Source organism: Scatophagus argus, chromosome 13 (genome assembly GCF_020382885.2).
Source record: "Scatophagus argus isolate fScaArg1 chromosome 13, fScaArg1.pri, whole genome shotgun sequence".
NCBI lineage: Eukaryota > Metazoa > Chordata > Actinopteri > Scatophagidae > Scatophagus > Scatophagus argus.
In genome coordinates this window covers 6,444,593-6,464,635 of record NC_058505.1, presented here as the reverse complement: position 1 = coordinate 6,464,635, position 20,043 = coordinate 6,444,593, and the positions used below count along the sequence as shown (strand labels likewise).

At 41.0% G+C, this 20,043-nt stretch overlaps 4 protein-coding genes across 4 annotated transcripts; 2 read left to right on the top strand and 2 right to left on the bottom strand.

The window, feature by feature from the left end:
- Window positions 1–377: 377 nt before the first annotated feature.
- Window positions 378–4,810, top strand: LOC124068769 (excitatory amino acid transporter 1-like). Its single transcript, XM_046407221.1, has 11 exons — window positions 378–515; window positions 657–891; window positions 1,539–1,676; window positions 2,182–2,389; window positions 2,492–2,534; window positions 2,622–2,679; window positions 2,787–2,961; window positions 3,152–3,385; window positions 3,509–3,703; window positions 3,866–4,000; window positions 4,353–4,810. Exons 2-11 carry the CDS (start codon window positions 708–710, stop codon window positions 4,495–4,497), a joined length of 1,515 nt encoding a protein of 504 aa, XP_046263177.1. The 5' UTR covers window positions 378–515; window positions 657–707; the 3' UTR covers window positions 4,498–4,810.
- LOC124068771 (anti-dorsalizing morphogenic protein) lies at window positions 4,804–8,046 on the bottom strand. Its single transcript, XM_046407224.1, has 5 exons — window positions 7,033–8,046; window positions 6,805–6,941; window positions 6,575–6,697; window positions 6,290–6,479; window positions 4,804–5,788 (listed from the first exon to the last, which is right to left on the bottom strand). Exons 1-5 carry the CDS (start codon window positions 7,322–7,324, stop codon window positions 5,364–5,366), a joined length of 1,167 nt encoding a protein of 388 aa, XP_046263180.1. The 5' UTR covers window positions 7,325–8,046; the 3' UTR covers window positions 4,804–5,363.
- Window positions 8,047–8,938: 892 nt separating this feature from the next.
- pnhd (pinhead) lies at window positions 8,939–14,738 on the bottom strand. Its single transcript, XM_046409692.1, has 7 exons — window positions 13,620–14,738; window positions 12,899–12,994; window positions 12,499–12,638; window positions 11,922–12,198; window positions 11,205–11,386; window positions 10,248–10,306; window positions 8,939–9,276 (listed from the first exon to the last, which is right to left on the bottom strand). Exons 1-7 carry the CDS (start codon window positions 13,669–13,671, stop codon window positions 9,126–9,128), a joined length of 957 nt encoding a protein of 318 aa, XP_046265648.1. The 5' UTR covers window positions 13,672–14,738; the 3' UTR covers window positions 8,939–9,125.
- Window positions 14,739–16,865: 2,127 nt separating this feature from the next.
- LOC124069408 (serine/threonine-protein kinase NIM1) lies at window positions 16,866–19,583 on the top strand. Its single transcript, XM_046408568.1, has 3 exons — window positions 16,866–17,082; window positions 18,245–18,513; window positions 18,834–19,583. The coding sequence occupies exons 1-3, from the start codon at window positions 16,866–16,868 to the stop codon at window positions 19,581–19,583; spliced, it is 1,236 nt and encodes a 411-aa protein (XP_046264524.1).
- The last annotated feature ends 460 nt before the right edge of the window (window positions 19,584–20,043 follow it).

Genomic DNA, 20,043 nt, shown 5'->3' with positions numbered 1-20,043 from the left:
ATTGTCCCTACTGGTTTTCCGTCACGGTTACAACTCATGTCTAGGCTGAGGCCAAAACTTGTGATGAGGCAGACAAAGTATTTTAATTAAAATTTCAGAAAATTTTGGAACCGCTACTGTTTGCCACACTCATTAATGTGCCTGTGCTGTTGTTGTGCAAAATGATTCTCTTTCAGCAGCCTCCTCCTCCTCCTTCAAAGCACCTCCGAGTGTTTGTTCGCTGCCTGGAGGTTTTGTGTTCCTGAGTTCATTTTCTTAAAAGGATATGACCTCCAGCAAGTCCTGAAATTCTGTGTAACTAAACTGATGAGTCAAACCACAGCTAAGTGCGTGTTTCTTCTGTTCAACTAGTATTCAGCGCTTCATATTTTGCGTGGAAAGGCAAATTACGGAAGAATTCAAGGCAATGGGAGGAATAGGAAATGAATTAAAAGAAGATTGTTAGCTTTGAACCTACTCCACATGCAGTTCAATTGGCAAGACGGACACATCTGGAACTTTACGGCCTTGAAAAGGTTTGACTGCTTGTTTTCCTCACTGAGATAGAAAATGGAAAGAGAATTACTTCTTAAAACCACTAAACATGTTTTCAATAGTGTGTATCTTTATCTTCTTTCACAAAATCTAGTCGATTCTGTCCATTCCATTCTGTTTAGGAAAAACGGGGGACCGGATAGCTGTCATAATCAGACACAATCTAAAAAAAGATGCCACCCAGCACTAATGGTCTGTCTAAACTGAGCACAGTGGACACGACAGAGGTCTACGATGCCCAGGCGTGCCAGGAAACCTCTGAGTGTTTGAATTGTTCACCCCAGAATAATTGTGATATTAAAGGTTTTCTCAAAAGAAATATTTTCATTCTTCTCACGGTAGCTGCTATTATTATAGGTAAGTCTTTTTAACAAAATAACCTCAATACAATAGCAACAAAATAGCAACAAAATGTCTATTAAGGTTGAATGGATGTATTCAGAAAGCCTTTTTTTAAATGAATTATCTATCTTGGAAGCGTCTCAAGAAACATAGTCTTTAAAGAGAGACCTTGAGTAAATGACTTCCACAAATTCCTTTACTTTATAAAGACATCTTAAGATGAGTTCTTTATTTAGTACTAACTTATGTTTTTAACTTTCAAATTCGTTTTGTGTATAAATTTGTTTCAGGTGTTTACTGCTCACTGAAGTCCATTAGGACCAATTAGCTTGTTTTTCTGTGTACAGTACGTCTGAGTGAACGGTTTCCTAGAACGTAGTGCATAAATCTCCCTGTCTGAATGTCATCAGGAGTAATTTTACAAACGCTGGTGATGACCCTCTTTAAAATGAAATTTTAGTAAAGCAATTTTGAAAGATGGCTCCAAACTCATATTGGTAACTTTAATGTCATGCCAGCAGTCAGTAAGAGAAGTGCAGTAATGAATCGAGGATAATGTTAACTTTCCTGCCATGCTTTGTGTATTGACTTAACTGCATTTGGGATTTTCTCTGAATGAACCAGTCATGTGACATGCTGGCCTTGGTTTCTGTTTCTCTGAGGCACTGGCCTGGGCTTTGCTCTGCAATCCAGCAACATGACAGACAGAGACCGAAAATACTTCACTTTTCCTGGAGAGCTGTTGATACGAATGCTACAGATGTTTGTGCTTCCTCTCATCACCTCCAGCGTGATTACAGGTTCAGTCCCTGAATGTTAAGTTCAAATAGTCCCACTCAGGCCTCAAACCATGAAAGTTAAGCTGATTTGTAGTATTTTCAGGTACTTTTCTAATCACACTACATGTAGTTAATTATATAGGTGGTATCACCCGTAACTTACAGCAGAGGTAACAATCACAAGGCATTAAATTAGACCTTAAAACAAACTCTGGCGTGTCTCAGCATCAAACCTTTGTCAGGGAGTCAGAAGGAGAGTTTGTTTTAGGGTCTAACATGATCATGAGCTGTGGCAATAAAGGCATTTTTACTGTTTAAAAGAGATTGTTAGCAGATGCTCAGTTTAACAGCATTTTCTGCCTCTTATGACACAATTTTCTGTGCAGGACAGAATATTAGAAATGAACATGTGAGAGCTTTTTCCTGGACTTGCCATGATGCAACAGTACATATCAAATACTGAAAAGCAGCCTCCTTTTTTGTGGGAGTCTATTTATGTTTACATTCATATGTTGCAACATTTCAGGCATGTCATCAGTGGATAGAAAAGGTTATGGGAAAATAGGACTGCGGGCTCTCTGCTATTATGCAGTGACTTCCATCATGGCTATCATCACGGGCATCACTCTAGTCATTCTTATTGAGCCTGGGAAATCATCCAAGAAAACATCAGTGTCCCCTGGTGGTGAAGTGAAGACTGTACAGACTGTGGATGCCTTTCTGGACCTGATCAGGTTTCCATCATAAAGGACCAATCTGCTCAATCAGATGTTGGCGTTCAGTCAAAAAGTACCTATACCATTATTTTTATTCATGTATTTATTTTTGCTTTGCAGAAACATGTTTCCCTCCAATGTGGTAGCCGCTTGTTTCAGACAGGTGAGATTTACAGTGGTTAAGTTTTCTTTTCTGTCTTCCTTGTTATGGTACTTGTCAACACTGATGCTTTTGTTCTTCTTCTTTCAGTATAAAACAGTTTATTCCAAAAGAACAAGAGTTGGTGTCATCAATCAGACTCAAACAGGTGAATCCAGTAAGACTAAGAATTGTGACTGATTATTCCCGTCTAACTAACGTAATGACTGAATGTTTATTTCCTGCCTTGTAACCGTTTTAATTGGATCCCTACAGATGACCTGATATCGATGCCAGGCACATCAGATGGTACAAATATTTTGGGCTTACTGGTCGTCTGCATTGCCTTTGGCCTAATCCTGGGCAATATGGAGAATGAGGCAAAACCTCTAAGGGACCTTTTTGGCTGCCTGAATAAAGCCACCATGCATCTGGTCAGCATAGTCATCTGGTAAGAATGAGAAGCTGCTAATATGAAGATGTTTACCATATCCCGTTTACTCTTGATTGTTAGTAATCCATCCAATAAATGAAGATTGTGTTATGCTACAACACATCATCAAAATACATAATCTTTTGAAATGTAGGCTGACCCTCTGCCCTTCCTACCACCTTCACTGAATCTCACCTTTCCTCCACAGGTATTCCCCAGTGGGAATCCTCTTCTTGGTTGGAGGGCAGATTTTGAAGCTGAGAGACATTGGAACAATAGGTCGCCAGCTTGCCATGTATACCATCACCGTGATCACTGGCCTTCTAATCCACAGCTTCTTTACCTTGCCCTTGATCTATGTCCTGGTCACACGTAAGAATCCCCTGAAGTTTATGGCTGGTGTCCTCCAGGCTCTCACCACTGCCTTTGGGACTTCATCCAGGTAAGTTTGAATTCCAATCAGCCTTGTTGTTTACAGCAGAAAGATGGATCTGGCTTTAGAAAAGATGCAATCAAACATCATACATCCTATGTATTTTATTAAATGTGATTTTTTTTCTTCCAGCTCTGTGACTCTACCCATCACCCTCAGCTGTTTGGAGAACAAGCTCAACATGGACAAGCAGGTGACACGCTTCGTCCTGCCTATAGCAGCCACACTGACCATGGACGGCACAGCACTATATGAGGCAGTAGCTTCCATATTTATCGCCCAAGTTCATAATATTCACCTTGATCTGGTTGACATCATCATCATCAGGTACGATTAAATGCAGACTGTAAATGTATTCTGTTGCTTCACCTTTATAAGCGATATAAATTTTAGAAAGACTGTCTTTTCTAACATTGGATTCAACAATTAATTACATTAATTAATTACTGAGCATTGGCTAATACATAATTTAAAATTATGTAATTTCAGTATCACTGCCACAGTTGCTGCTATTGGGGCGACAGGCATCCCACAGGGCGGCATGGTATCCATGGCAATAGTGCTGGCATCAGTTGGACTGCCCCTTGATGGGATTACGTTTATTGTTGCAGTTGACTGGATGCTGTAAGTCTGTGTCTGTTTGTTTGCGTGCACATTTTCCAGCTGTGTGGAATGCAGAAGTAGTCACTGTTTAATTTCAGATCTGCAGATGCATTTCCTGTTGAGACTGGGAAAGAAAATGGAAATGTAATTGTATCTGTGCATCAAATGCCCACCTAAAATTAAACATTTTTGCGTGTGGACAATAGCAAACTGATTTAATGTATTAGAGTCTGAAAATGTTCTTCCAGTCTTGTTCTATCTGTTGCACACACATTTCTATATTATTTCTTGGTAGACTACTTTACTGGATTTCCTTAACTTGCGTTTGGTTGAGGTCACATCACCCAAGAACTTCCTTTGTTTTTGTTGATAGAGATCGTTTGAGGACCACCACCAACGTGTTGGGTGACTGTATCGGTGTGGGTGTTGTGCACCATCTCTCTAGAAATGAGCTGCAGACCTCCAGGCCTACAGAAGAATGCTTAGTGGAAGAAAACAGGATGACGTCTTCCGACTGAGAGGCAGAAACACAGTGCACAGATGGTTACTATTCTTTAGTCACAGTAGAGTTTTAAGGAAAAATACATTATGGTTCCTGTGCTGTCATATACTACTCTTCATGTACAGTAAAAGCTGGGCTATTTTTCAAGTTCTCCTGGAATTAGGAATTATAGATCATGGATTATAGAGTCTTTGTCACTGAAAAGAGACATTACTTGCTTGAGAACTTTATAAAGGTAGTTAATGTACTTTGAATGATTTAGCTGCCTTTCTCATCAGAGATGTTCCTATTATGGTGAGAAATCCCGTATTATTTTATTTGTAATCAATATCAGAAAAAACATTCTGTCTTATTGTCTGTTTTAAGAAAATAAAAGCAATGTTAGAGCTGTATATAGTCCTGAAAATTGTATGATCTGACCCAGTGCAAAGGAAATGTTGTGATATTGTCTCACTATACTCAGTCATGGACTTTTGCCTGTACAGTCTGAGTTGTTTGTTGTGATAGTTTCCATATACTTGCAAAATTTCCTGTGAAATTACTTATTATGAATTTAGATCTTCTTGAAATAATGGCAAATTTTGTGTATAGTATTGTAAGTATTTTTCAAATCTCACAGTCTTTTTTTTAAAGAATTTATTCTGTGTAATAATTCATAACAGAAAACACAAAATATACACATTTACATCTTTCACAGGATCATTTACATTTTTAACTTCCATCACTTCCATATATTATAATTTTTGGGTATTTACATATATTACAATGCCACATATGGGGCTTTGCACATCATTCATTCCTCGTAATTACTTTACCAATTTACTCGTAAGCTGTAAACAATGAGTAACTGTGCAGCCCAACACCAGTGACCAGTAGTCGATGTCAGTGGCAGCCGCAGCTTCCAGCCACCATGTCGTTATACTGTTTCAGCACCACATTCTCATCATCATCGAAGTAGAGCAAATTGATGGAGAACAGCTTGTCGGGCACGCAGCACGGCGTCTCAATGCCTTTGATCAGCTTCAGGGCATTGATGATGGACTGGACGGTGGCGTGGTTGGTCGGCCTCATGTTCTGACCCAGGGGAAAAGGGCAGGATCCTTTGCAGTGGTAGGCATTGTAGCCCCGGGGAGACACGATCCAGCCCGACCAGCCGATCTCCTCGAAGTCGACGTAGAGCGGCAGACGCTGGCAGGGCATAGACACACCTTCCTCCTCACTGTAGTCCACAGAGCGAGCGCTGCGAGAGGATGGGCCTGACACGGGGGCCTGGGGCAGGCTGGAGGTGGCTGCGGTATCATTTGGGTCTGGTGAAGAAAAAAAGACTGTTTTGTTAGAAAACACAGTATTTTATACAGTACACTTTATTTACACTCTTCAGTGAAAGTACCATGTGACATTGTTAATTTGTTAACATAAAAAGAAGTTTGAGTGAAAACCTTTGACATGAAGCCAATGAAAATGTTATTTTGCTCTGACAAACTGGAACAATTAGGATTAAAGTTCAGCAAGATGACTTAAACACATTAACTCCTCAACAGGCAAATTCCTTACAAATGAAATCTTGGATGTAATATTTTTCCTTTATTAATATGGTAACAGATAACTAAGATAATGTGTTTATGAAGTATAACAGTTATAAGAAGAGAATAGCTGTTGGGGAGCCCGGGGTTTCCCCTGGGCCCTATAATTCTTATCTACACCCCTGCTCGTCAGGAGTAAAAGCACAAACTGAAGTGAGTATTTTTTTCTATCAGTGGCGCATAACATTTTCTATCAAATGACATTTAAGTTGGCACAAGTCTCACCTGTGCTTTCAAGAGTAGCGGAGCGGCGGCCGTCGTCAGTGAAGAGGATCAACATGGGCTGTTTGCTCTGATGGTGGTTGCGTCCTGAGGCAAAGCGGATCACTTTCTTATCCATCTGGCTTCCACCCAGGGTCCGAACCACCACATGGAGTCCCAGGTTACTGCCTTCGTCCAACATCCACGAGCGGACCTTCATGAAAAACCAATCGCATTTAGTCAATTAAAAAACACAAAATTCAGGCGGTTATGAAGGCAGTCAGAAGTCAGATAGAAGTGGATGCTTACTGCTTGCGTAATGGTGAACACTTCCCAGCCAGCAGAGTGGACTGGGATGAGTCGAGAGGACAGCAGCTTCTTCTCTTGTGTGTTGTTGTTTCTGCTGGTGTCAAGCAGCTGATAAACACTAACCTAAATGAAACAGAAGAGATGAGGACTTACAGTGGCGTCCAAGCGAGAGACCCACTTGGGTGGATCCACGCAGCATTTCATTAAATCGTTCAGTTAATGGTACATACCTGGCAGAAATGATGTCTGCTGAATGTCAGCGTTGCCTGAGGACGCAGCTTGAAAAGATGGAGCTCTGCAGTGAGAATCTTCTCAGTTCTGGCAACCGTGGACAAGTTGAACCTGTACTCCACCTGTTCGCTGCGCACTGCAATGGAAATTAGATTATTAGAAACCAGAACAAGCAACGACACGCAGTTTCCAGAATCAAACGCATGCACGCACAACTCTGATCTTACATTTGTCAAAGAAACTGCGCACAGTATTCCCCTCCAGAAGATCCGGGTCCTTTGTCACACCGTCCACATCTGCAACCGTGTTGTACAGGTCAAGCATGTACTGAGGGGGCTGCTTGTGTCCATGGATAGCAGGGGGATCCTCCATTCCAAAAACTTCCAAAAGTCTCTTGATAGCAGCTGAGCGGACTTCCTCTGACTCGTTCTCGGAGGTGAAGTGATTCTCCAGGTAGTTCAGTGAGGGCCGTGCAGCGGCCGCGCACACTAACGTGGCAAAGATCACAAGCATCAACATCTCTGAGGTCTCGATAGATTCCTGATGCACCGGTGTTCTCGATCCACACAACCAGCCAGCAACTTGGAGTTGGAGTGACTGCAGGGTCCTGGAAGCTTGACTTTTTATATCAAATGCTCCCTTTCACTCTTCAGTGCCCCTCAAAGCCTTGGTAAACAGCAGTAAAGATGCTATTTGGTCGCAAATGTAAATCACCAATCAGCGAATGTAAAGGGAGACTAATGGCGGTGTTAACAAGGTGTGAACCCGATTGTAGATTTTATTCAAGACCATTGTCTCCATGTCTGGCAATAAACGCTCAAATAAACTAAATCCAGCCTTTGAAAAGGCTTCGTAATCGTGGCCGAGTGACCATGTTGTGGTGGAATATAATTTTCCTCCGATGTATCATTTTATGGTGGAGAGATGTAAAAAAAAATATGAACTGAATAAAGTTGGAGCTGATCTCTTGAGGAAGTGCTCTCACCATGGGAGGTTAACGGCGCCTTACTGAATCCATTAATTTAGAATAATGGGCACAGTGTCTTAGGTGGAAACCAATTACTTCGATAAAGAGACGGGTGTCGCTGGCTACACGTCGTGAGATTTGCATAACTGCTTATCCAGTCACGGCTGGATAATCACCAAATTTTCAGTTATATGTTTTAAAAGAACTTCAACTGGACTGATCTCCTGCAATAAGAGGATGTGGTTTTAAAGTAAGATTGCCACGACTTCCAGTCACTGTGTAGTCACTGTTTTCATTCCCTCATGAAAGGACATTTTTCTTCCTATAAGTTACAGCAGTTTGGCAATGAGTGGCCCTAAATATAGCATGAGAGCACAGCATGAGAGACTGTGGGGTTTGTACACTGAAATTTTACCCAACAATACTTGACATGCAGAAATATATTTAAATTAGATAGTCATGGTTAACCATGAGCTAAACAAACGTAAGTTCTTCATTCTACACTTATCTTCATTCATTTCACAAAGCCAGCCCGGTTATTTCCTAGGAAATTCAAAAATGGCTCACGGTGCCATTTGGTTACTTCTATCTTTACGCACAATTACGCACGAGTGAAAAACAGATTGACGCTGAAAAAAAGTTTGTTTCCCCCGCCGTAATAAACACTTAAGAGATCAAAGTTTTTTCTACATGCCACCTTGAAAGCAAGCCATAAAACCTTTTCTCTTGTGATGACAGAAAAAACACAAAAGTGTTGTTTCACACGTTGATATCAAAATAAGGAGCCATTGACTGCACGTGTGTTTTTTCAGTGGGGCATTTGCAAAATTGCTTGGCTATTCGTGCGCTCATTCGCAGTGCTTCTAAGCTTCATTTGGAAAGCTCACAGCATGATACTGTTTCAAATTTATTTTAGATTTCATCAAACTGTAGAAGTCTAAAAGTCTAAAAGACGCATCTGTCAGGCCTGTCAACATATGCTCCTGTTTCTGTTAAAATCTTTTCACATTTTTACAATTGATTTTTACAGTTATAATTAAACTTAAATAATCATTTAAAAGAGGGCTGCACTATTTGCTCTGGGGGAAAATGTCTTCATTTCCATGAAAAGTTCATTTATAGGTTTATATTTTCTAGAGTTTCAATGACAAGTCCTCAGCGATTGTTGTATTAAATTTATTTACAAAATTATCATTTTTACATATATTACATATAATACAATAATACATTAGGGTAGCAAATTCTTAAACAAATGTTATAATATTTGATGGGGTCATCAATGGGCTGCAGCTACTAGAGTTGAAACTTGACAAGAAAGGATTGGAAGTTATTTTCCAGTAGGGGGCGCAGTGTTCAGTTTTGGCACAGGCAAGAAGTGATGGAGAGCACAGTGCGTAGCTGCCCGTGCTGGTTAAGGAAGCTGTGGCTCTCGTGGCCCTGGGGAACACAGGAGCTGGACTGTCTCTCAGCCCATAAGTGGCAGATCTCTGGATCAGATGGACTCCTGCAGCAGAAAAGTAAAAGAACATTAAAATCATTCTGTGCACTACATCAGCCACCTTATGTGGTGTATGTCACCCAAACAAATATACCTAAACTACAGTATTTACACCTTGGAATACTGCTGAAATGCCCCATGGTACTGTGACAATTGTCTTTAGTATGAGATTTTTTTTTCTTGTGCTGGTATCATGTGATTTGCCAGATACTTTTGTCTGTTTGGTGACAGATTATTGATTTCAACTAGAATAATAATTATTGTGAAAACTTTAATAAAACAAGACAAACAAAATGAATCAGAGCATATGACAAGCAAAAAAAAATTAAAATAAAAACAAAGCCAAAACACTTGATTTTAAATCCTAGTAAAGAGGCCAACATTTCCAACGATACAAAATGTGCTGGGCTTGACTTAGGAAAAGTGCGTCTAAATGAAGGCATAATACAACTGGAATAATTGCGTTTGATAGAACACGGTGTCAGTCACATGTGGATTTGAACAATTCCCTCAGTGGAAACAGACAGATCGATGGCTTCGTTGAACAGGAACAGGTTGATACAGTATATTATATGACACTGTCACACAGTGTGGAAAAAGGATTATTTTAACAATCTCAAAGCTACTTAAGGGGGGTTAAAATGAGGAAACTGTATGATTAGGGATCATAGACTCTGTTTTTGTTTGTTCAGCATTTTTTTCCTCCTCCAGCCATCAGCTCACAGTCTGACAATATGATAGTGGAACTATAAGGTGAGTCTCTTATTCTTTCCATATATTCAAGATAAAGTAATATCAGATTGTTAGACGTCTGCCACTAGAACAGGGACATTTGGTGTGGGGATTAAACTAAAAAGGCCAACATGCTGAGTGCAGAAAGTGTCAGAGCTCACAGGCAGGTGTTATGAGAGGCGCGGAGGAGGTGTGTGTGTGTGTGTGTGTGTGCGCGTGTGCACGGCAGCTGTGTTCGTACTTACCTGAGAAGGCATCGGTTTCCTGTAGTGCAACCTCCCAAACATCTGCCCACATCTATTTCCTGTGGAAAATTAGCAACACAGAGAGAGTGCAATCAGCTCACAGCTGCTCACAAATATTGACCCACTTGGGTTGGGAGCCAGCTGCTTTTTAGCATGTTAACTGCTTTGATTCGACACCTGCAGGAGCCATTTGTGTTTGCACTGCGCTCGCACCTTTAGTGCTAAGGAACAGCAGATGACCAACTGTGTCCAAAAAGTCTGCTTAAATCTTAAATACAACTCAAACAACACATATATCTAACATGTTAAATAGCACATGAAGTCAGATCATAAATGATTGTTTTCAGATTTGTGATACTGAGAGCATTAAAATTTTAGATTTACTGCTTCAAAGCAGGACTTTTTTGAACAGCATAAGTTTATAGGAGAATAATGAGTCTAAATCCTCATTTTCCATGGCCGACAAAAACAGTTTAAATCAGATTTTAATTGTATTTTCCTGAATAAAGATTAGCTGCGACTCAAATATGCCAGTCTGTCATGTGTATTGTTGCAGGTTGTGCATGAATAAGCATGCAACACATCCTGAAAGTCCTCACACCAGGATGTGCGGTGCCAGCCACCGGCCAGTGGATTAGCTTGATTAAGTGCTGTCTTCCACACATGCGTCTGATGAATAAAGATACTTCATTACTGTCTGGCACCCAACCAGACCCCCGTTTCCTCCCGGCTTCATCACAAAAAGAGAGTGTGAAACCTGCATTACAAATGAAATCACTCTTCTGGTGTTAAGTATGCCATGCTAAGTAGAAATGAAGCTTATTTTGCAAGGCTTGATTCAAACATAAAGCTGACTTCACACAGATTTTTATTGTGTATAAACAATAGTGAGTGTATGTGAGAGCTAGAAATGAAAAAATAGCCAATTTTCATAGAGAGTTTAGAGTTTACACCTACTTTGAGCCTCTCCTCTTTGACTCCATCAGCGTGGTGGACTGTTTCATAGTAATACTCCACATATGGGACCCTGTAGCAGCTTTCCTTCAGCTCACAGGCTGTCACAGTCTGGATCAGGTCCGCTTTGTTGGGGGTGTCCACCAAGGCTGAATCAAACTTAGTGGGGACGCAGGAGAAACCCTCTGTAGATGACAAACACAACATTAAAACACAGCATTAGCTTTGGGTTCCCAAACTGACTGATGGCTCTTTTAATACATCAGTGTATTTTTTTTGTATATACCTTTAAATGGTCTAAAAGTGAGGATGGAGGCTTTACTTTGTCAGTATAGTGAACTATGAGTCCAGTGCTAATGGTGGAAGGCTGCTTTGACAAAGGGCCTCAGTATAACTGATGTATATGCTGTTAAAATGTTTTACTAAAACCAAAACCACTACATTAACGGGGCCATGCACTCTTTGTATCAGGGCAGTTTTAAAAGTCGATGCAGGTGAAAGAAAGTAAAACTGTCTGAATATTACAGACTAAACCTTTAATTCAAAACTGCATTTTATCTTTCTTTTTCTTATCTGAAGTTTGATGTTCAATATTTCTATTTTTAGTGGGTGATTTTCATTTGATTGGGTGCTCCCGGTTCAGCTGAGACCCTCTTCCTGTTTTGGTCGTTGTCAAATGAGATGGGTTTACTACAGGTAGGCTCACACACACACACGCACCTGGTGAGCCTTTGGACCGAGAGCATCCTCCCACGTCGATGACTGTCTCATATGGCGTCTCGGAGTAGTAAGTCCTCAGTGCGGGGACGCGGACGCACTGGGTCATCTTGAGCTCACAGTGGCACTCCTCGATCACCTCCACCTCCCGGGGTCCCTCGAAGAGAAGCACCCGCTCCACACGCATCCCGGTCGGCTCACACACCTGGTTCATGCCGCAGGAGGGCAGCTGGTTCAGGGGCTCCGGGCTCTCTGGAGCTGCAGCTCCGCGCGTTCTCATCTTTTGTACGGCAAATTTGGTTCAGACATGTCAAAACACGTTTCTGTGTGCTTTAATGTTAAGTGGTGCAAATTATTTGTTGACTCGAGTGTTTTTACTCTTGAAGGTTATGATAAATTTTGTTGCTTAGTTTATGCGTATTTTCGCATAAAAGCCACATAATACGTGCTTTGTGACGCTTCATTTATAATTGCATAATCAAGCTGCTTACAACCTGCTGGGCTATCGGTACATCAACCACCATGGGCAATCACAAAGTTGCAACGCGCCCTTGTGGCCATGTGGGTGAACTTCACTTACTTTTTTGCTTCTGAGAAATTCCAGCATTGAGGAATGTTTGGAGTAATCCCGCTGCCCTGCTTCATGTAATGGCCTGGATGCTCCCCCACAGTGCGACCTGCACATCCCCACATCAACGCTGACAGGACTCCCAGAGATGTCTGTGAGGAAAAAGAGAGAGACATTAACACAAAATCAATTTGATGTCAGACAGCAAGGGATTTCTTATTACACTGATTATTGTCTTTGAAAGTCTCGAATGTTTAATCATCTCGACTGCCTTTAAATTTCTCCATCTGTTTGACAAATCACGCTTTGGCTTCTGTTGGAGGATTACAGGTGTGTCTTTAATGGCAAATTAAAACATTTAGCGATGTTGGAATGGTTACCCTGAACGTGGTGGTGTAATGTGGTGCCTTACCTTGACCAATGTAGACAAAATGACTCTGTCTTTTGCAGCACACTCTCTGTGTGAACAGGTTTCTGTGATCTATGTGTTTGCTGAAAACTCCGCTCACTAGAGAACATAACACAAATGTCAGCGACTTAACACGTAGCATCTTACTTGAGGAAGCACACCTTTTCTTTCAGACAAGAGAAGAGCATGTGAGCACAATATTTTAAAGTTAAACATTTGAATACGAAAGTGTAGGAATCAATTTTCTTAAAAGTCATTTGTAATTAAACCCAGATGATTATATGAATATTACAACGATAGCTTTCCAACAAAAAACAAACAAACATAAGAAGACACTCTCAATTACTCAGTTTTAACAGAATATTTGTAACAAGCATGCTTATGCGTTCATCTATATCCTGTTTGCTGCTGTAACACTGTAATTTCCCAGTTATGGGACTAATAAAGGATTATCTTATCTTATCTGGAAAGATTCATTTTGGACTTGCATGGAAAACTTATGTATCTAAAAGGAATGTGAATAGAGTCAACCTTGCTGTACACACATGTGAACACATCAGCCATAACAGTTCACAGCATCACACTCCTCTATGACTCATGTTTCATGTCATCACAAGAGGTAAGCAAGTATGACTGAGCAGACCTGCAACAGTCCACTTAGTGAATGGCTGCTTGTACACACATCAGAGCAGCAGTTGAATAGAAGAGAGCAAACAGTACTTACAGGTCAGATGGAGGGCACACAGGAGGAGTAGGAATGGTCGGGGTACATCCATGGCTTACGTCCAAATCTGCTCTTCAGCTGCCAGATCCTGAGTGTCCCTGTGCTCACTGATGCCTCTGATATTTATATGGGATGAAGCTTCAGCCCCGAATGTGACCTGAAAACAAGGTCTCAAAGTGGTGTGGAATCAAAAAAAAAAAAAGTGAGAGCTAATCAAATTTCCATGCCGAATGCTTTGTGGGATGGAGTTCTTACAAGCACTGGCCACTTCAAAGGAACTCTCTGCAGCTTTTCTGTTTTCGCTGCGAGGGTCGCAGTGGCTCGAGTGTGTCGACAGGCCCGAGCTCACCCTAATGAAGTGCTTAAGTAGCCTTGAGCCATTAAAGCGTCGCTCATTCAAAGGCATTAATCATCTTTTATCTCAGGGGGAAGGTGTTTAACACCCCCGACTTAAAACAAAACCTGGCCCAAACACACAAACAGGATCAGCGTGGGGGCCTGAGCCTCCTCTTTAGAAAACTCCAGCACCTTTGTGTTTATTCAACATGACACCAAATGGTCAGACCCCTCAGAGCTGCCCTTCAAATCTCAGTTTCTCTTCAGAGGACAGAGGCTAGGTTAAGAATTAGAATGACATACTCTATATGTAACATGTTTTCAGACATGCCGATCTCTGTTTATATATTATTATGAATTAAACTTGGCAAAAGAAGCACCCAGAATGCATCTCATCGAAAGTGGAAATCTAAATGCTTTGATTTCCTTTAAGGTTGCTTACTTAAATAATTATATTTTTGTTCTTTTTTCAGATTAAAAAGCCTTATTTTATATTACTCAAAGGAAAGAAGTTTAGCTTTTTTATTGATATTGATTCCCCATTCATGTCTTAATCGGGTGTTAGTCCTTCTTTGAAGTGTTGATGTGATCCCCTCATTTCAGCGGGATCAACGGATCATCGCTCACAGGGCCATCAGCACTCAGACTCCTTGATTAAGGTGACGCCCACAACAGGTTTCAATTGCCGATTCCTTTCACGAAGTTACAACAAATCTTATTGAAATTCTATCATAATCCTCGTAAAACCCAGATTACTTGTTAATTACTTGATTTAATTATGTAGAGCAAGCAAGCAGGTTGTCAAAAAAAAAAAAAACTAGGAAAGATTAACACAGTTTTGTTTTCATATTGGATTTCAGGCCCATATGGGGGAAAGGACAAAACTTTAATGTCAAAACCAGAAGTAAACTTTGTGAATTTTGTAGCACGAATCACACATAAAATGAAATTCTGTGTTGTTTGCACAGAAGCTTTTGGTTGTATGACACAATCTTCCTCAGCATGTAAGGTTGGCCCAGTTGAATTATAGTCGTATAAATTTCCAGTTTTCCGAACACTTTAATGACATCTCGTCCGTGTTGGTTTCAAAGTTGAAAACTGTGAACACACTTCTCCTCTGCAATTCCCTGACAACTGGACAGAATTCCTCTGCTGACGAAGGCCGCGTGACACAGCTGACATCTCCACAGCAGTTACTAGTGGATGTTCTGATGTGTCAGTGTCATCAGCTGCTGTTTCCAAGGTGAAGAGTTAACCTTTAGTTTTAAAATGTTGTGAGTTTTAAAACCTTTTTTTTTGCCATAAACTTCTGTCCTTTAAAATACTTTGATTTGTTTTGGACACTTTAAAATAGATCATTTGGGCATGTAAATCTTTTTGGGCTGTCTATTCAAAGGTTTTTCTTATAAATCTCCAGGGAATTTGGCTGTTCAGCAACTTGAATATTATATCTTACCTTCAGATAGCTTAAAATCAAATTTTCGTTTCCTTTCATCTCTTCCTCATCTTCAGATTTTGTGGTCTCCAGTCATATATTTTGGGTACTCACTAACTGGCCTTTTGGGGTTTGCCCTTTGAACCTACAGTTGATATTGTAGGTTTTTTTTTTTTTTTTTGTCCTGAAAGTGAGGAAAGCAGCCCATCTTTCCCAACGATCACACCCATTTGGATGCACCTTCCCTTCCCTCAATAGACTGCCAACATTAATTCAACACTGCACGTGCTGAGATGCTCACTGAGGCCGTGATTGGATTATAATGACTCACTCCCGACATAACTGTGCAGCTTATGCTTGATGACTCTCAGACAATCCCAGTGTCCAGTCTAGCAGAGGTTGACGGGAGAGACGGGCAGCAGACAGTCCATCAGTACGTCTGTGTGGACGTCTGGCCTTGTGTCTGTCTGGTGTCATGATCAGTGTCTGGGTCACTGGGTCAGAAGGCCACACTCACAGATCTTGGATGAGGTTATGGGGGTAAAGCGGCATTTTTTTTTGCTTGTTTTTGATTTTGAAGAAATTTAATGGTTATGTTACCGCTGCAGCCTGCAACAACATGGTGTCTCTGACAAAGCAGAAAAAATAATGAGATAATTAAGTTTGAATTATAATGTATAAAGTAATTTACAGTTAGGCTTCATTAAATGTTCTTACCACATTAAACTGAACCAGTTTCACTGCCGTTATAACCTCCCTTCAGTCTCTTGACCCCTAACAGTAATGATGGTCATATGCAGTACATTGTAGAGATAATCCCATCAATGTCCTGTTCAAGCACCTGCATCATTATATTCATGTCTAGGGGTTAAAGAAGCCACTGTAAAGCCTGTCTATTGTCTGTCTGTGTGGGAGGAGTCTCTGGGATTACGGCAGTGTAATGCAGTAGTACTGGATTATACTCTGGGAGACAATGCTGCAGCATAGAGACAGCAGGAGGAAAAAGGGCAGTTGTACCAAACAGCATCTGGACGAAGCAGTCAGTTACCTGAGAAGCATCATCTTAGAGTGTTTTTCCTGATGCACGCAGATGGTTTTGAATTCGCACTATGCTGCACACATCATCTCCGATCACTTTTTTCCTTCAGTTTTTGGTTTATGGAAATTTGCTTTCTTGGTAATTTACCGCCTTGTTGTTTTCCAAAATCTTCAAGAACTCAGATTACAAAGGAAAACAGTGTAGCTTCTAGTGTCTGGGGCTGAAATCATGTATTTGAACAACAGAAATAATGCCATCAACACAGAGAGAAGTAAGAAGAACATAAAGGGGAAAACATGTGAGTAAAGGCCACACCACTGAATTGAAATTGTAGGATTTTAGCCCAAAATATGACATCATCTTGATTCTTTTCTCTTCTTTAGGGGCTCACTTGAAGTCAACACCATGTCAGGATATCACCCTGAGATCCCCAAATATGGGGAAAAAGGTGGAGACGAAGGAGAACATGACCGAGGAGCAAGAACTGATGCAGCGCACTGCGTTTGGGAAGGCCTTTTATGATCTTACGCATTCAGAGAGGGTGATGAATGATCTGACATTTGGACGCCGAGTTGGCCTTTACGAGCTGAGAGGAGAAATCGGCTCTGGAAACTTCTCCCAGGTTAGATTGGGGATCCATGACCTGACCAAAGGTGAGAAGTTGGGTATTTTGCCTTTTTAAACCTCTGATTAAACATCTGCTGTATGAGTTTAATTAGTTTAAAGGCCTCTCTCTGTGCATGTGCATGTGTACCGGAGTTACTTCAGTAAATCTGTGATGATAAACTGTTCTGAAATGGCCACACTTCAGGTAAAACATTTGAAACCCCACTAAAAACACTGCCAAGAAAAGTGGCCCATGGTAGTTTCTTTATACTGAATATAATGATTTTGGACTGGTGTGTCTAATCTGTTATTTCTTAATTTGAACTTTCGATGTGTTTATGAGATTTCTATTAAATTACATTTTCCTTTAAGAATCATGAAAATCACTTAATATGCTTTAAAAATGGATTATTGTGAAAAAAGGTGAAATGTGAAACATTTAAGTTAAGTTACATTATAGACAAAAGTAACAGGACACACCTCTTTATTATTGAATTCAGGTGTCGTATGGGGATTTCTCGGGGTTTGGGTTCGGCCCCTTACATCCAGTGAAGAGAAATCTCAGTGCTTCAACATACCAAAACATTTTGGACAATGCAGTGCGGAAACTGCATTGGAAACAGTTTGGGGAAGGTCCTTTTCTATTCCACCACAAAGCAAGGTGAACTGGAACAGAGACTGTGAGCCAGGCCTTTCTGTAACAATCTAGAAGCCTCATGCTGTGCTGGTCTTTTCTACATGGTTCACACAAACTCTTATTAAAGCTATTAAACTATAAACTTCCTGTAGCTCATAGATTCAGAGACTTTATGTAAGAGCAAATAACTTGTTACCTTTTTTACATATTAGCTGGAAATTAATATAAATTAAAACACACACTTCCAGATTAATTTTGTGGAGGACACTTCTGTCAGCTTGGTGCAACGTGTTACGCAATGTAAATCCAGTCTGGGTCAGTCCAGATGTCAGAAGACATGTCTAATCTCGTCAACCAGCCATCCACTAATCCATACTGTCTTCAACCTTCATAGCCAGCAGTCTGTGAGCAACATGGTGACGATGACATTCTGTAGATGAAAACACATATTAAGAATAGAAAACCTTCATAACACAAGGAAGATTGAATAATAGCATTGGTAGGAGAAACTTTGGCAAAATGTGTTTATTCCTTCTAGCATCACTTTGCTCATATCTGTCTTCATCTGATAGAAAGAGTGGCAGTAAAAATCCTGGACAAGGTGCGGCTGGATAAGCGATCACAAGCACTTTTCAGCTCTGAAATCTCTTGCATGGAAAAGCTGTCTCACCCCAACATTGTGCGCCTGTATGAGGTGGTGGAGACACTCAAGCGGCTCTACCTGGTGATGGAGTATGCCAGCGGAGGGGAGCTGTTCTCTCGTATCAGCACCAGGGGGCGCCTGTCAGACCTGGAAAGCAAGCTTGTATTTTCCCAGGTTCTGTCTGCAGTCAAGCATATGGTAAGTCAACAGCATCCTTAACGTGAACATGGTGAGCAGTGCATTTTGTTGTGAAATGAGAAAGGAAACGCTCAGTGAAAAATATTAAAAAACAGAATGCTTTTTAAAGACCAACACATGATTTTTGAAATACCTCACAGCTGTTGAGTGATGAATACAGGAAAAGATGACGCTCAAGCATACAGTTTTTCCCGTGACTTTGCATTTAGAGTTCTTATACATTAAACCAACTGTGCAGGAGAGCTGTTCAACTTCCTCATGCTCCTGTAAGAAAACTAAATGTAAGTACAACAATCTCAAACATTCTTCTCTTTTCCCAGCATGATAATAATATTGTGCACAGGGATCTGAAGGCTGAGAACATCTTCTACACCAACACCTACTGCATTAAAGTGGGCGACTTTGGTTTCAGCACGTCCTGCATTGATGTCCTTCACACATTCTGTGGCTCTCCTCCTTATGCAGCCCCCGAGCTGTTCAAGGAGAAAGGATACATTGGTCAATTTGCAGATATCTGGGCGCTGGGTATCTTGCTTTACTTCATGGTGACTGCTGCTATGCCGTTTAAAGCTTCTAACACGAGAAGGCTTAGATGTTGTATCCTACAGGGCTCCTTTGCCATTCCCCCCTATGTACCTAATTCATGCCAGGAGATCATTAAGGGCCTCCTGAGACCGATTCCTGTAGATCGCCTCACTGTGGCACAGATCATGGACAGTGACTGGATGAGAGGTATTGAATACCCCCAGGCCTACCCAGCTTGTAGCCCTACGCCCCACCACTTAGTCGAGCCATCTCACATCCTGAGCGCAGATGAACTGACTGTGAAGGCAGCGCTGGAAGATCTTGGCATCACCAAGATCCACCTCCTCAACAACAAACTAGACTTAGGAAGCCCCATTACGGGCGCTTATCGAATTTTGCTACACCGCGTCCAAAAGCGGAGGTCTGTAGAAGCTGTGGGCTACACCCAGATGTGTACCAAAGAGTCCCACAACAGACTCCCATGGAGAGCAGACTCAGATAGTCTGCTAAACAAACACCACTCCGTGGTCTGTATCATCATGTAATTTAATTTCTTGAAGGAGAAGATTTTGGGAAAATACCTGGTTTGTTTCAGAAGGTTTGATAAAAAGATTGATACCAGTCTCAAATTTGTGTGTTGAGTACCATTTTCTTTTATCTACTCTATACAGTTTTCCTTTTTGTCACATGAGGTAGCCAGGAGTGAAAGTACTTGTGAGATGCATAAACTGTTGTTCATCAAGACCAAATACAACATTTTAATTAATGAGCTGTAATGCTGGTGGGTGCATTTTTGAGCTTTGGAGAAAGCCTGGCTATCTGTTTCCCTATTCTTCCAGTCTTTATGCTAAGCTAGGCTAATCGCGTCTTGGCTCCAGCTTTAACACACAGACATGAGATTGATACTGTTCTTTTCATCTGACTCTGGAAAAGAAAGCGAATGAGGTTATTTCACAGAAATGTTGAATCTTCCTTTTAGCAAAGATACAAGAGAAGAAATCAGTT